This window comes from Bison bison, unplaced genomic scaffold (genome assembly GCF_000754665.1).
Source record: "Bison bison bison isolate TAMUID 2011002044 unplaced genomic scaffold, Bison_UMD1.0 scf7180017864471, whole genome shotgun sequence".
NCBI classification, from domain to species: domain Eukaryota; kingdom Metazoa; phylum Chordata; class Mammalia; order Artiodactyla; family Bovidae; genus Bison; species Bison bison.
The window spans coordinates 19,030,446-19,046,132 of NW_011495032.1; the positions used below are offsets into that span (position 1 = coordinate 19,030,446).

Consider the following 15,687-nt stretch of genomic DNA (forward strand, 5'->3'; position numbering starts at 1 on the left):
TGTCTCTGCTTTTGAATATGCTATCTAGGTTGGTCATAACTTTCCTTCCAAGGAGTAAGCATCTTTTAATTTCATGGCTGCAGTCACCATCTGCAGTGATTTTGGAGCCCAGAAAAATAAAGTCCGACATTGTTTCCACTGTTTTCCCCATCTATTTCCCATGAAGTGATGGGACCGGATGCCACAATCTTAGTTTTCTGAATGTTGAACTTTAAGCCAACTTTTTCACTCTCCTCTTTTACTTTCATCAAGAGGCTTTTTAGTTCCTCTTCATTTTCTGCCATAAGGGTGGTGTCATCTGCATATCTGAGGTTATTGATATTTCTTCCTGCAATCTTGATTCCAGCTTGTGCTTCTTCCAGTCCAGCGTTTCTCATGACGTACTCTGCATATAAGTTAAATAAACAGGGTGACAATATACAGCCTTGACTTACTCCTTTTCCTATTTGGAACCAGTCTGTTGTTCCATGTCCAGTTCTAACTGTTGCTTCCTGACCTGCATACAAATTTCTCAAGAGGCAGATAAGATGGTCTGGTATTCCCATGTCTTTCAGAATTTCCCACAGTTTATTGTAATCCACACAGTCAAAGGCTTTGGCATAGTCAATAAAGCAGAAATAGACATTTTTCTGGAACTCTCTTGCTTTTTCCATGATCCAGTATATGTTGGCAATTTGATCTCTGGTTCCTCTGCCTTTTCTAAAACCAGCTTGAACATCAGGAAGTTCACGGTTCACATATTGCTGAAGCCTGGCTTGAAGAATTTTGAGCATTACTTTACTAGCGTGTGAGATGAGTGCAATTGTGTGGTAGTTTGAGCATTCTTTGGCATTGCCTTTCTTTGGGATTGGAATGAAAACTGACCTTTTCCAGTCCTGTGGCCACTGCTGAGTTTTCCAAATGTGCTGGCATATTGAGTGCAGCACTTTCACAGCATCCTCTTTCAGGATTTGGAATAGCTCAACTGGAATTCTATCACCTCCACTAGCTTTGTTCGTAGTGATGCTTTCTAAAGCCCACTTGACTTCACATTCCAGGATGTCTGGCTCTATGTCAGTGATCACACCATTGTGATTATCTGGGTCGTGAGGCTCTTTTTTGTACAGTTCTTCTGTGTGTTCTTGCCATCTCTTCTTAATATCTTCTGCTTCTGTTAGGTCCATACCATTTCTGTCCTTTATCGAGCCCATCTTTGCATGAAATGTTCCTTTATGATCCAGCAATTCCACTCCTGGGTATACATCTGGGAAAAAACACTAATTTGAAAAGATACATGCACCCCAATGTTTACAACAGTATTATTTACAATAACCAAGATATGGAAGCAACCAGTTTTCATCAACAGATGAACAGCTAAAGAAGACACGATTATCCAGCCATAATAAACAATGAAATTCTGCCATTTGCAACAATGTGGATGGACCTAGAGAGTATTATGTTTAGTGAAATAAGACCAAGACAAACACAGTATGTTATCACATAATACGTGAAATCAAGAAAATACAAAAAATGAATATATATAACAAAATAGAAATCACACAACAAAAAAGATGGTAGCTTGAAATTGACCACAGCAGGAATATTAACACTACAGAAATCAGTAAGTGCAAATCAAGTCTTAATACTGTTTTATGGGCTGTCTAGACTAGAAATGAGTAAACTAGAGACTTATGGACTGGCTGGCTGTTTGCAAACAAAGTTTTATTGGAATATAATCGCACCCATTCATTTGCATGCTGTCCTTGGCCCAAAAGCTGAAGATATTTATGCTCTGGCCCTTTCCAGAAAAAGTTTGCTTGCTGCCAGTTTCTAAACATAAGTTCTAGATTTAAGAAATTGATGAAGAAAATAAAATGCTAATAACATAGAATGAAGTTCAAATTGTGCTGTTACACTGCAAATAGCACACATACACACAAACAAAATGAACAAAAATAAATCCAATATTCAAAAACTATTATCTGGCTCAACAAAGAAGGTGCTGACCTCATTGACAAAAGTACGTGAAAAGTATCAGCTCTTTCTCCAAGATGCATCCTCACCATCTCTACTGCTGCTGCACTAGTCCAGGTCCTGTCCATGTCTCACCCCAGGGCCTTTTCACTTATTCCCGCATGACAAGTTTGCCTTTTAAAACCTATTTTCAACATAGCAGGTAGAAGAAACTTAAAAAAAAAATCAAAACTACATCCCCTTATGAACTCCTTTAGGAATAAAACCCACTTATAATGAAGCCCAAACTCCTTGCCAGATTACACAAGCCCTACATTTTGAAGCCCTGCTCACCCCTCTGATCATACCATATACTACATCAAACTCATTCCTGTCCTCAAGCCTTTGCTCTTGCTTGGCAAGGAAAGTTCTTCTCTAAGACCTTTACCTTCCTAGCTTCTTGAAATTGTATAACATCTTGGAGAAGTCTTTCCATCCACCTGATCTAAACCAGCATCTCCAATAGCTTGGCCCCCTACTCACCCTAGCCCTGTCGTCTATACTGTTTCAGTTGCCTCATGACAGATTTCACTGCCTGAATTATTTTTTTGTTCACTAGTTCATCTTTATTCTACTCTTGTCTTGTTTACCACTCTATCCTGAGACTCTAGAATGTACTAGGCAAATTATGGGTATTTAATAAATATTGGCTGAATGAAGGCATAAACAAATGAACAAGCAAAGGAAAACTTGTGTTACCTGATTCCAAGTTCAAACCTCTTCCCACCACAGCATGACTTATTGTTTTACAGTGACAACTCTAAATGTTATTCATTCTTCTTTATATGAAAGCCTTCCATCTCCTAGAATTGTTCCATACATGAGTTTAGATTCCTGTAACCTGGCTTCTGAAAAAAATACATATCATCCTGCTGGCAAAGGTCCATATAGTCAAGGCTATGGTCTTTCCAGTGGTCAGTTCTAAGAGCTGGACCATAAAGAAGGCAGAGTGCCAAAGAATTGATGCCTTTGAACTCTGGTGCTGGAGAAGACCCCTGAAATTCCCTTGGACAGCGAGGTGATCAAACCAGACAATTTTAAAGGAAATCAACCCTAAATACTCATTGGAAGGACTGATGCTGAAGATGAAGCTCCGGTATTTTGGTCACCTGATGCAAACAACTGACTCATTGGAAAAGTCCCTGACGCTGGGAAAGACTGAGGGCCGAAGGAGAAGAGGGTGTCAGAGGATGAGATGGCTATATGGCATCACCAATGCAATGGACATGAACTTGGGCAAACTCCAGGAGATGGTTAGAGACAAGGAGGCCTCGCATGCTGCCGTCCATGGGGTTGCAAAAAGTCAGACATGACTGGGCGACTTAACAACAACCTGGCATCTGCCCACCTTTCAAATCTGACTTTTGCTAGTGTCCTATGCTCTCCACATACCAGCAATACCAAACTGCTGCACTAATAATTCAGTTTCAGTAGTTCTACAAATTACTAAGACAGCTCTGCAACTTTATGAATCTCTTATTTTGTAAATGATGCTCTTTCTACCTAGAGAGCTCTGGCCCGTCTTATTTCTAGGGCAAATTCCTTCGCAATCTTTAAAACTATCAGTCTTTAAAACCTTCTACTATTGCCTTTCTAGAGCCTCCAAATTCAAGAATGTCACTCTGATCTCAGAATAGAATCTAAATCCCCTGCCATGCCCCACAGGCAGATCTATGATCCAGATCTTGCTGACTTTCCAATGTCCAGTGTAATACCACACCACTCATTCTTTCTATCACCACACAGCAGCCCCTCTGCCCTCTTCTGAGCCCTAGGGTCTGTGCATGTGCTATTTCAAGTGCTCCAAACACCACTACTCTCTTCCCGCAAAAAAAAACAAAAACAAAAACATGATCTCCTATACACATTTTATATATTTTAAAATATTCCTCTATTTATTGATTTATTTTTTCAGATTATAGCAATGTAACATTTTATTTCTTTGTTCTTTTGGAGAGCCCATAATCATGATCTCAAAGCCCAATCTAACCAATGCCTGTGGTCGGTGCTCAGATAGTTGGTTATATTTGTGCAGGAAAAATAAAGTGATCATTAAGAGTACAGAGAGTCAGCATCTCTGGGATTTTAACCCTAACAATCCCTTGAGCAGTTTATTTCACCCCTCTGTACCTTGGTTTCTTCATCAGGAAAACACAAAAGTTTTATCGAACTCATAGGTTTCTAGGTTTGGGCTAAATGGTTCAAGACATGGGTAGTACTTAATGCTGAGCTGGAACACATGGCACTTGGTAAACACCAGCTATTTCCATTCTTACTGTCAATACACAAATGAGGATAACTTCCTCTGGCCTATTGCTTGTTTGCTCACATCGTCTCATACTGGCTACTCACAGGGTTGGAATGCAGCACGGTGAAGAACTCTGGGCTGATGAGGAACTTCACGGGGGGAGACTGTAACAGCAACGTGAGCCTGGATCTGGAGGTAGAGTGGGGCAGGACGCTCTCCCGTCGGAAATCTAGATGGGGCAGACCACAAAGGCGTTCAGAGAAAGCTTTGCACCTGGAAACATACTTAATCACTTGAATCTATATTTTTAAAGAACACCTATATCATTTACTATTATTTTAATCCTCAAGATATTTTTTTTGTATCTGTAAATTCATGTGTAAAACCCAACTGCTCTTCATCACACTAAAATGGAGCTCAGTAATGTTCATAGTCATTATTAACATTTTAATGCATCCCGAGATGCAGGTTGCATCTCAGGTGATCAGATTCTTTTCTTTATTCACTACTGCACAGATCCAGAGATTTAAAGTAATTTATATTCATTTGGTTTTGTGATTCTTAGTACTAAATAAAAAGTCAAAAATTAATAGAGGTGTCTGGTGAATTTGACTTTTTGAATTGGATTACTAGATCTTAATGAAGATCAGAAATCCTTTTAAAGAAAGCCTCATTTCTTGGAAACCCTTATTTGTTTTCTACTTTTGTAAGATTACAAAACACACCAACCCGCAGGCTCTTACCTGCACTGGCTTGGTGAAAGTCGGCTTCCTCCCCGGCCCCATCAATAGCATTGCTATTTTCCTCAGGCCTCTCGTTGGTCATGGTTCTGCGGATACTCTGGTATCTAAAATCAGGAGCCTAGAGTTAGATCACAGCAGCCTCAAAAACATGGGGCTCACCGCTGCCCCAGAACTCAGACGTTTTCACCATCTCCCCAGCCTGGGCCATTTCCTCCCCCAAACTCACCCCTCTACCTTCTGGGCCATCTGTTAAGTAAACCATTGAATTTAATGTCTTCTGTTCAAAGTTTGTAGAACATTTTCCTAACAAATTAATAAAACTTTTTTATTTTAAATTGTGGCCTTTAATCAAAGAAAACTAAATTCCCATATTGTTAAGAACAACTTTTGTTCCATAGCAATTCATTTTTGAAAAAGAAGGATAGATTTTAAAAGCTTAGGCAAATAATAAAGATGCATCACAAATGAAGATTCTAGATATTTAAAAAGCTATTTGGCTTCAAATGACAAATATATATGCTCCGTTGTACTAAAAATCAATGCCTTGGGTTGATCATTACTTATTTCCTCTCTATAGTTTCCAAGCAAGCTGTGGATGTGTGCACTTAATACTTTTCAACCAAGAGACAGACAGTCAATGAAGTCTATGTATCAAGAGAGGCCACAGCTCCGCCTTAATGACAGGACACCCAAAGATGAAAGAGGCAACCGCGTTTTCCATCTCGCACATGTAAAAATTAGCCCAACCACAAAACTGCCCATCCTCACCGCCGGTTCAGCTGCTCCATCTGCTGTATGGAGTTGGACCTCTGCAGCACCTGCGGGGCAGGGGGAGCTGTGGGCCGCTGCCACGTCGTGGTTCTGTTTACATGATCCACGTAGAAGATCCTGCCGTGGCTGTCAATGCGCGCCTCCCAGTCTAAACAGCAGTAATGCATGGAGAGGGATTAGGAGGAGCAACTGAAGCATTGATGTGGCTCATTAAGCAGCACGTGTTTATCTCTCTGACATGCTATAATTTGGGGCTAATAACATATACCTGGCTGCATAATCCAGCAACCCCCCCACCCCTAGTCCACACCAGAATGTGTTTCACCAGTCAGTAAACAGCTCCTGAGTGCAAAACCAACCCCTTAAAAAATTCCTGATCATGGGGGGGTCCCCCTCAAACTGCCTCCAATGCTCATCCTTTACATATAAGTACCAGCATTTAAAAAATACTAGTTGTTATCATAATGTTTTAGATATTCACATCCAAATTGGTATTGATGTTTATTTTCACCAAAAAAAAGTGATTTTTCTGTTTTTTCCCTAACTTGGAAGAAAGATTCATAGCTGGAAATTTCCACATGCACATTTATACACAATTTTAATAGATGTAGTCTTCAGAAGAAATTGCTATCCTAGTTATCAAACAGTATCATTATCTATGAATTTCCATTTGCACTTTCCCAAAGAGGAATAAATTTCCAGAGCAAGGTTAATGACTTGTTTCCAACCTCAAATAAATACCATGTTTTAAAAGATTGTTTAATTTTATGTCTAAGCAATCCCATTAAATGTATTAGTCTTTGTTAATAAACATATAAGAGCACATTCAATAAACACAGCAACCAGACTGATCTTCAGGGCCAGACACCCTACCTCTGTGAATTCTCTAAGAGGTCATTTCCCTATTAAAATAAGCAGATCATGAGGTGATCTTTACAAAAGGCAACATTTTTAAGTTGACTGCAGTTGGGAAGGGTAATTTATATAGGAATATATGAAAACAGCAGAGATCTATTCTTTAACCAGGAAAGTTCTTTATATAATGCTATTTCTACGGCAAATATGTTTTGAAATTAATAAACACCTTTCTCTTGAACAGCTCTGTTAATATTAAAACTCTCCATGTGATCACATAGTTTATCAACAGAAAACATGGGTCTAAAACTAGGGACCAAGGGGAAAGTATGCTTGCTCCTGACCAGCTATGGCATTTACTCTGTAGGTGAGTGGAACGTGCATTCCAACAAAGTCGTTAGGATTGCAGAGACTGGCATGGTGGACCAGCCAGCACCAGAAGACCACTGAGGGCTGCCTCAGCTGGAATTGGAAAGATTTCCTTTTGTTGCTCTCATCCTGTCATAACTTATGATATATGGCAAGGGAAAGAAAACTTGGGCTGAGGAAAAGCAGAACACTAGACAAAAAACAACTCCATGTCGTTCGTGCTCCAAGGTGACACAGACTCATGACGAAGCAGGCTGCCAAACCTGAATTATCTGGGGACAGCTACAATCTCATCAGTAGGACAGTTGCAAAAGACCGCGTGCTCAGCCTGCCATATGCGGTCAAAGGGTAAGGACATAAAAGCACGTTCAGGAACCATTTTTCAAACCCTTTGATCCATTCCATTGTTTTGCTCTGCTCTTCACATAGTTTCCCAGCTCCAAGATTCTGAGAACAAGTATTCCCACTGCATTCCTCTCTCATCAGAGCCAGGATGATTCAAGCACATGCTGTACGTCAAATCAAACGCACATGGAAACAAATGGCCATTCCTTCCCCCCAAGAATGTTTACATTCGCTTCCAATTTTTTAAAAATGTAGAATAGGTCAATTAGGAATAAAAACAGAATAGAAACCAACTAAAGGAAGCAGACAGAGAGAGAGAAATATGCTGCCAAGCTCCCAAGACGAGGTTGTAACTAAAATTTGGCTCCAAGTTTTCTGGCATTTGAGTCAGAAAAGAAAACACACTGTTGCATACTTTCCATTTTCTGACAAAAGAAAATAAAAAATTAACTTCAAAGGTGGAACTTTTCCCTTGAATAAACTACATAAGAATTTACCCCATGAAACATGACCTGTATGAGGCCCATATGGATAGCAAAATGGAGGGGAATGGCTTTGAGGGAAAGGGGTGATCTCCAAATATATTCACCACTGTACCTTGCACACAGCATGTAACAAATGAACAAATAATTTAAATAAAGTATAGCTATAAAAAAGAATGAATCTTGTATTCACTTTCCACAAAGGCCAGGAATAACCTTAATTTGTATTTCAGTAAAGATATTTCTATACAAAGGGAAGAAGGACTCTGTGGGAGAGGGCGAGGGTTGGATGATTTGGGAGAATGGCATTGAAACATGTATATTATCATATGTGAAATAGATCACTAGTCCAGGTTCGACACATGAGACACGGTGTTCGAGGTTGGTGCACTGGGACGACCCAGAGGGATGGGATGGGGAGGCAGGTGGGAGGGGGGTTCAGGATGGGGAACACATGTACACCCATGGAGGATACATGTCAATGTATGGCAAAACCACTACAATATTGTAATGTAATTAGCCTCCAATTAAAATAAATAAATTTATTTAAAAAAAGAAAACAACTTCAAAAAATTTGCTTTCTTAGAATATGGGATGCTGGATGTACATTATGACTCTCCCTATCAAATATCGTATATTTACATTGAAGTTCTTACCTAAATCCCCACAAAGAGAAATGCTATTTTACTGGTCTTAAGTGGACTCTTGGCATTGAATTGGGAAAGACTGTTATGCTATTGGCATATTCGTGAACTAGACATCCACGCTTACCCAAGTAGTCGATACCCTTCCATCCAGGCAAAGACAGCAGAGGTGCCTATAGAAAGGTCAGTCCTCTATCATTATATATCAAAATTACTTTTCAGGAGGCAGGGGTATGTTGCTTTAACATACGTTTTCACATGAGGCCTGGTTTGTTCTTGGTTAAGAAAGCAAATTAGAACACGTCTGACATAAGTTTCATTCACAGCTAATACTAAAATCAGACAGGCAGGGTTAGAAGACTGGGATCTTAGCATTTACTTCCTTGTCTTGCCACAATGTAAACTGGGGTATATAATCAGTATGCTGTGTGTGTTTGTGTGTGCACACGCATGTGTTGAACTAGATTAGTAAATAGAAAGCCTGTAACTAGCCATGGCTTTGTCACACTTTTGCTACGTGATGTTCAACAAATTACTACACCTCTATGGACCACAGTTTCTTTTCCTGAAAAATTAGAGGACAGAAGTAAGCATTGCTAAGGTCCCTTTCATACTAAAATAACATGAGTCGGCAAATGACATGCATTTTACTACATTAGGTTCAGTAAGGACCTAGCACCATCTTATGTCTGGGCCAGAATTTCCAATATAGATTCTAAATCCATTCATACTTTTTGTCCAGAGGCTCTGGGGTCCTGAAAACCATCCACTAACTGCACTTCGGTCACTGCAACTCCAATATTATCTTTTGTGTATTTTGGTCTTCCACATAAGACTTCATTTCCATAAAGAGCTTCATGGCAATAAAAAGGTTTGAAAACTATTATGTAGAGAAATGTATCTCAAGGTATGAGGCTCTGAAAGTATGTATCAGAATCACTGTGAGGATTGATGTAAATGCAGATTCCCAGGAATTATCCTAGCTCTTCAGAATCAGACTATCTGAAGCCAGCATTCAGTTATCTACATTTTTAATAACCTTCCCAGGTGGTTCCTAAGCACACTAAAATTTAAGGAACACCCAAACAAATTAATAAAAACTTTAAAATGTAGCTAATTCACTGTACAAACCCACGGAGCTAATGCTGGACTTCTCAGAGGTCATGAAGTACAGGCTCACAAGAAACGAAATTTCAGTCTAAATACTCCAAACTGAAATCCAGGAGCAATGGGATACTTAGATACCCTGAAATTCAAATATATTAATAATATCCCCCTTTAAATAGCTGGACAATAAGGGGAAGTTGCAGAATTAGAAAGCGTCAAAATCTGCACCAAGCCACTGTCACAGTGTCTACCTCAGAGGCAGGAAGGTAGAGCAGGTGAGGTCTTAGACAGTTTCAACTTTTGGAATCAGCCCATATGGGCACGGAGCAGGGGGCAACCGTAAGGCCCCTCTTCATCTCATCATTCTTCTTCTTCACTCCTTTCACACTAGACTTTGGTCTCCACTGGACCACCCAGGTGATCAGACGAAGACGTGAACACATCTCAGTGAATGCTTTTAGGCTGGGAAGAATCAACGTCTAGACAGGATGAGTCACATCTCAGGGAAGCCAGTACCGAACTGTCTACATGAGTCAAAGTGGTGAGAGGACCGTGAGCGGGGCCTGACTTCATTATAACTGGATTTAGGAAAATGAAACACCTGAGGGTTGTGAAGTAAACTTACAAGCTCACTATAAAAATGATAATAATCATGGTATCCTCACCAAAATGGTGAGATGACGAAGTTAAAATGAACTAAAGGTACTTTTAAGGAAATAATTAAGCTTTGTAATAGATGCTACAAATTTTTCCTTATTGAAACAATCAAGGAATTATGATACCATTTGTATAAAGTACAAAAGTAAGTTAAACTTGTCTATGCTTTTGGGAGTCAAGACAGTAGGTGCCCCAACCCTTTGGCAGTGCGAGTTAGAGACTGCAAGGGGGCACAAGGAACAAGTGATGTGGTGCCGGCGGCCCAAGTGGGCTCAGGTTGTGGGAATTTAGCAGGCGGAATGGGCTCTTTTCTGTGTGCATGTTATGTTCGAATAAAAAGTTTAAAAAAATTAAAAATCTCAAATCTCTTAATATTCAGTTTTTAAGGAAGAAGCTTTTCAGATTAAAAGCATGAATTTTTTTTCTCGAAAATAACTTTAAGGTTCTAGAGACTGAGCCCCTAACTTTAAACAGAGTAGAAATTCTATAAGATTAATTGTACTTTTCACATTCAGTGCCTTCTTTTAAACCTTTATTTCAAAGGATGTTCTAATAACAAAAGTGCACAATCACACCAAAAAATGGTAACCATTCCCCTGTGTCTTTCCAGGGCTACCCCATTTGAACCCACCATATAAGTAATACACTAATCTAGATTCTATAAGAGTCCACTGTTCATCAGTGAATTATTCATCCCTATTCCTACCCTTTTGGGGGAAAAATATTTTTCAACAGCTTCCTATTGTCTCCAGTGCAGCCATGGGTTAAGTCACAATTATACTGGAGGCAATAAGAAAAAAATAAAATAGCTTTTCAGAAGGGGCTGAGCTGACCATTCTTTTTTTCTCACTCATCTTAATGCTAAAAAGACCAAGATTCGTCATGCTGATAACACTGAGTGGGCTTCAGCCCTGAATGGCCTCCAGCTGCCAGCCTATCAATCATCTCAGAAAAAGATACAGCAGATTCTTAAGGCACTCAGTACATATTCAACTCAACCAGCTTCCCTGCAAAGCTCTCCAAGAGTGCCATGCCTGGTTCTTTTAAGAACCAGAGCTTTCTTATTTTGTATGGCTCACTGGAATGTCTCTCAACCAGTTGGGGTTATATAGCCTGTAAGGTCACAGCACAGGGTCCATGGCCTAAAGCAAAATAAGAGTTTAAGAACCACTCAGTAGATCATTATTACAGCCGAGGCAGTCTGTACTAAGTCCAAATCTGCTCCCTGATCCTGAGATGGGAGGAATAAGGCTGGAAGAAGCAAACAAAGCAGGAAACCTGCTTTACATAAAATGAGATCAAACAGATGTTCGGAGACTAAGTTATAACCCTGACATACAGATGATCACACAGTCAGCTTTAAGACTGAAGAAGCATGGCAAGGACATCTCTGTATCCCCTTAACTGAGTTCACAAATCTTCAGAGAGAAGCAAGCTTTATTGGATGGTTTCCTCACTGTATGTTAGTACACACATATTTTTAAGGCAAATATAAGCTAAAATAGCAATAATAATAATAAGGAAGAAGAAAAAAAGAGTCAAGAATGGGGGGATCATGCTTCAGGACCCCGTCCTGCAGGTGTGGGGATGACATACACAGAGGAAAAAACGCTTCTGAATCCAACACAGATGCTTAACAGACCAAACCCATCTGCACCAAAAGATGGTTGCTAATACTGTCACCATCACCGCTTTTCTTCTGTGTGAGGGGCCTCCCAGGAAAGGTTCTGCTAAGTAACTTTAACCTGGAAAGAAAAGAAAGCTAAGCATCTTTTCAGTCTTCCTAGCTCTTCCCTCAAAACACAACATAAAGTTTCAGAGCAGTACCCAAACTCTCTAATTTCAGGTGTTGCCTGGGCCTAATACCAAAATATGTCACCACTTTGCCACTAACCAAGCTTTCAGAATTTACTTTCATCTACCTATACAGTAGTCCTTATCATTATAATCTTAAATCATAGAGGAGAAAAAAATATTTGAGACTGTGTCTCAACTTCTGTGTGTGTTAGCTGCTCAGTTGCGTTTGACTCTTCCAACCCATGGACAGGGGCTCGCCAGGCTCCTCTGTCCATAGAATTCTCCAGGCAAGAATATTGGAATGGGTTGCTATTCCCTTCTCCAGGGGATCTTCCTGACTCAGGGATCAAACCCGGGTCTTCTGCATTGCAGGCAGATTTTTTACACTCTGAACCACCAGGGAAGCCCATCTCAATTTTTATTAGTATGAAATCTTAAGTTACTTATCTGGGTTTTGCTTTCTCCATCTATAAAGAATCAGGTCAGTTGAAGTCTACCCATTGATCTATAAGTTACAGATAAGACTTTCTTGACCTACTTCACAAAATTGTTACAAAGAATTTTTTTTAAAAACATTTAAGATGCATTGTAAACTGTAAAGCACTACATAAGTTTTAGGTATTACAATGCATGCATGCATTCTAAGTTGCTTCAGTCATGACCAACTCTCTGTGACCCACCAGGTTTCTCTGCCTGTGGGGATTCTCCAGGCAAGAATATTGGAGTGGGTTGACATGTCCTCCTCTGGGATCTTCCCAACCCAGAGATCGAACCCATATGTCTCTTACATCTCCTACATTAGCAGGCAAGTTCTTTACCACTAGCGCCACCTGGGAAATCCCCAGGTACTATAATAAGTAATGTTAAAAGTATAACCCTAACCTTAAAATATCCTACCAGGTCATTTAAGAGACTGACCAACTGCACACTCCAAGTGGACCCCCTTAGCTGAGGCTCCCATGAGACAATGTGTGAATGCAGAATGCCATAGCTCTAAGTTAGAAGCATGGCCAGAGACTGCTAGCAGCAGAGCTGCCCAGTGAGGAAAGGAAGGCAGAGAACTGGCCAGGACAGGACAAATAACACAGGCAACCAAGTGATTAAATAAACTGTCAATAGATGAGACAGACTGGGAATAGGAGAGAGCAAAAGCAGTGTGGGGACGGAGTTTGAACAGTAATCAGGTATGCTCAGACATAATCTATAACTGATTCATGATAGTTTAAAACCCTAAATTTGCAAGTTAATAATACATAAGAAGGAACAACTCAAGAATTTTCCTCCTGTTCATCAGTTACTCATTAAATTGGATATACTACTAAGGTGCATTTCTCATTTTGGATATATTAAGTTATTAAAATGAACAACCAACTGTTAATTTCTTTAAATCCTAAAATTTTAGTATTACATCTGTGTAATGCAAATACCAGTATTGAAACAAATGCATGGAAACAGCACAAAGAGCGGACGTAATTTCAGCAGGAAAGTACCCGTCTCTCTTAAATACAATTTAGAGACCAAATTATGAGTCCAACAGAATTCAGATGTAGCCAGGAGTCTACAGCCACACCGCCCTGAATGCACCCGATCTCCTCAGAGGCAGCCAGGAGGGCGCCATTTATCCATACACTGACGCAACGCCATGCCTCATGTCCAGGTGCCTGAAACTCCAATTACTTATTATTAATCCACATACGCATGTAAGCAAGCTCTCCCACAATTCTCTCCTGATGTTTCTAATTCAACTTTATCCAATTATATCTATATATCACCCAGGAATATTTTTCTTTTTCTGCCCCTAATGTTTTCTGCAAGGGTAAGTAATAAGGAAGTTTCCCTCTCCCACCTCCAACCTGCTTAAGACGACCCAATGGCTAATTAATCTCTTGGCTTACTTTTTAAAGCTGCTTAAAATATATGTTTCCTATGAATAATCACCCTCAGTTACCCAAATATATGAACAAGGGGAGGATTTGTGCACAACAGTATTTCCAAATGATTAATTTAATATTTCTACAAATTGCTCATAGCACCTTTCAGCTCTTTTGTCAGAATTCGCCCAAACTAACCACTCAGCATTTTAGCCTTTTAAATGCATACTCTCTCTCCCCTCTTATGTCCTACCATTTTTAAAACACAGAGGGCCAAAAGGATCAGCTTCTTGCCATGATCATATATAAGAAAGTGAACAGAGAGGTGAATCAGAACGAAAAGCAATAAGGCAGAAAGATGTATTTTCCAGTATGTTCTTAAATGCAGTATTTACTATTATTAATATCATTGTTTACCAAAATGCTTTGCTCTCACAGAATAATATTGCTTTAAGGGATTATAGAAACTTAAATAGAGTTTAAATTACATCCAGCCGATGATTGGCCATGGGCATCACTCAGCTCTCTGAATTTAGGCTGCATAACTTTCCTAGCATCCCTAGTCCTCACCCATGTCTCCTTTAAGTGCTATGTGTTTCTTGAAAGTGAAGGAAATGAAATATCTTTCAAATCCCCAGATAATCATCATACTCCCCAAAAAATAGTAACTTCTGAAATTAATAACACTTCTCTGGATATCCCTAAGAGAAAAAACAGGACCTTGTACTTAATAACTTAAAATGTTACAAATAAATAAAAAACAGTATAATACATGGAGCTAAAGCTTTTCTAATAGATTCTACCTATTTGTTACAATCTCTATATGTGTAATAATTGAAATATTTGTGTAATAATTAATTACACAATAATTGAATATTTGTGTAATAATTGAAAATTCATGCCATCATTAGGCAAATTTAAAGTTTTTCTATTGTATACCCAGTTGTCCATAACACCTGGATTTCTTTCCCTTTATTTACTCTCCCCAGCTGCCCTTTCATCTGGTGGAACAGTGCCAGCCGGGAGACGACAGCTAAGCACTTTCCAGACTGTATCTGCTCGGTCGAGTGGCAGCTGCCAGCTCCCTTCTTCTGGGGTCCTGGGCATCTATCCTTTAAGTCCCATGGGTCCTATCACCCTTGAACCTTTGGTCAAGGTAAGCCCTTTAGTTAGCAGTTCCTCACTTGGTGGGAGAGCCTCGTCCACCCTCTGGTACCGGCTAACATCCTGGCGAACTGAAGGCAGCGATCGCAGTGGCTGGTGGCCGTTGGATTGACAACCTAGGATTAAAGGTAAACAGTTACCTAGGTATTGTTTTCCCCTTCAGTGTCAAAACAGCCCTTGTAAAACAAAACAAAAAAAACTTTACATAAATCCTGGGGCCAACCACATCTCCCATCCCTCCCCTCCTCTGCCTGTTCCCACGCTAGCCTCGGTCCTAGTCATGCACCAAAGCTTTAGGGTCACACAGTGACCTCAAGACAATGAATGGAGAAAGAAAATATGGAGGAAGAAAAAAAGAGATACTTTAGGTAGCAAATAAATTACGGAATAAGAAAATCATTTCTATTTCTGAGTCTATGCTATTTAGGCATATGAAATTATCCTCGGACTTTTTGATGCATCTATAACAGAACAGTTTGAAGGAATCATTCTACCAATCCACATTCACTGAGACAGAAAGCAAATTTTACATGTAAGCTTGCATCCTCAGACACTCAAACAGCATATTTCCAAGTGTCAGAACACATCACCTAACTTAGTAGACATTTCTTATACTGCAGAAGGCAAAAAATGACTTTTGAC

At 39.7% G+C, this 15,687-nt stretch overlaps 1 protein-coding gene across 5 annotated transcripts in view; it reads right to left on the bottom strand.

The window, feature by feature from the left end:
* Nucleotides 1-15,687, bottom strand: part of HECW2 (HECT, C2 and WW domain containing E3 ubiquitin protein ligase 2) — a 435,976-nt gene that overhangs the window by 107,278 nt on the left and 313,011 nt on the right. For all 5 annotated transcript variants that reach the window (XM_010860869.1, XM_010860871.1, XM_010860870.1 and 2 more), the window contains 4 exons: nt 15,066-15,161; nt 5,752-5,902; nt 4,984-5,087; nt 4,345-4,469 (listed from right to left, as the gene is read on the bottom strand). In XM_010860869.1, the coding sequence (XP_010859171.1) occupies nt 4,345-4,469; nt 4,984-5,087; nt 5,752-5,902; nt 15,066-15,161 (476 nt within the window). The remainder of the gene's footprint in view (nt 1-4,344; nt 4,470-4,983; nt 5,088-5,751; nt 5,903-15,065; nt 15,162-15,687) is intronic.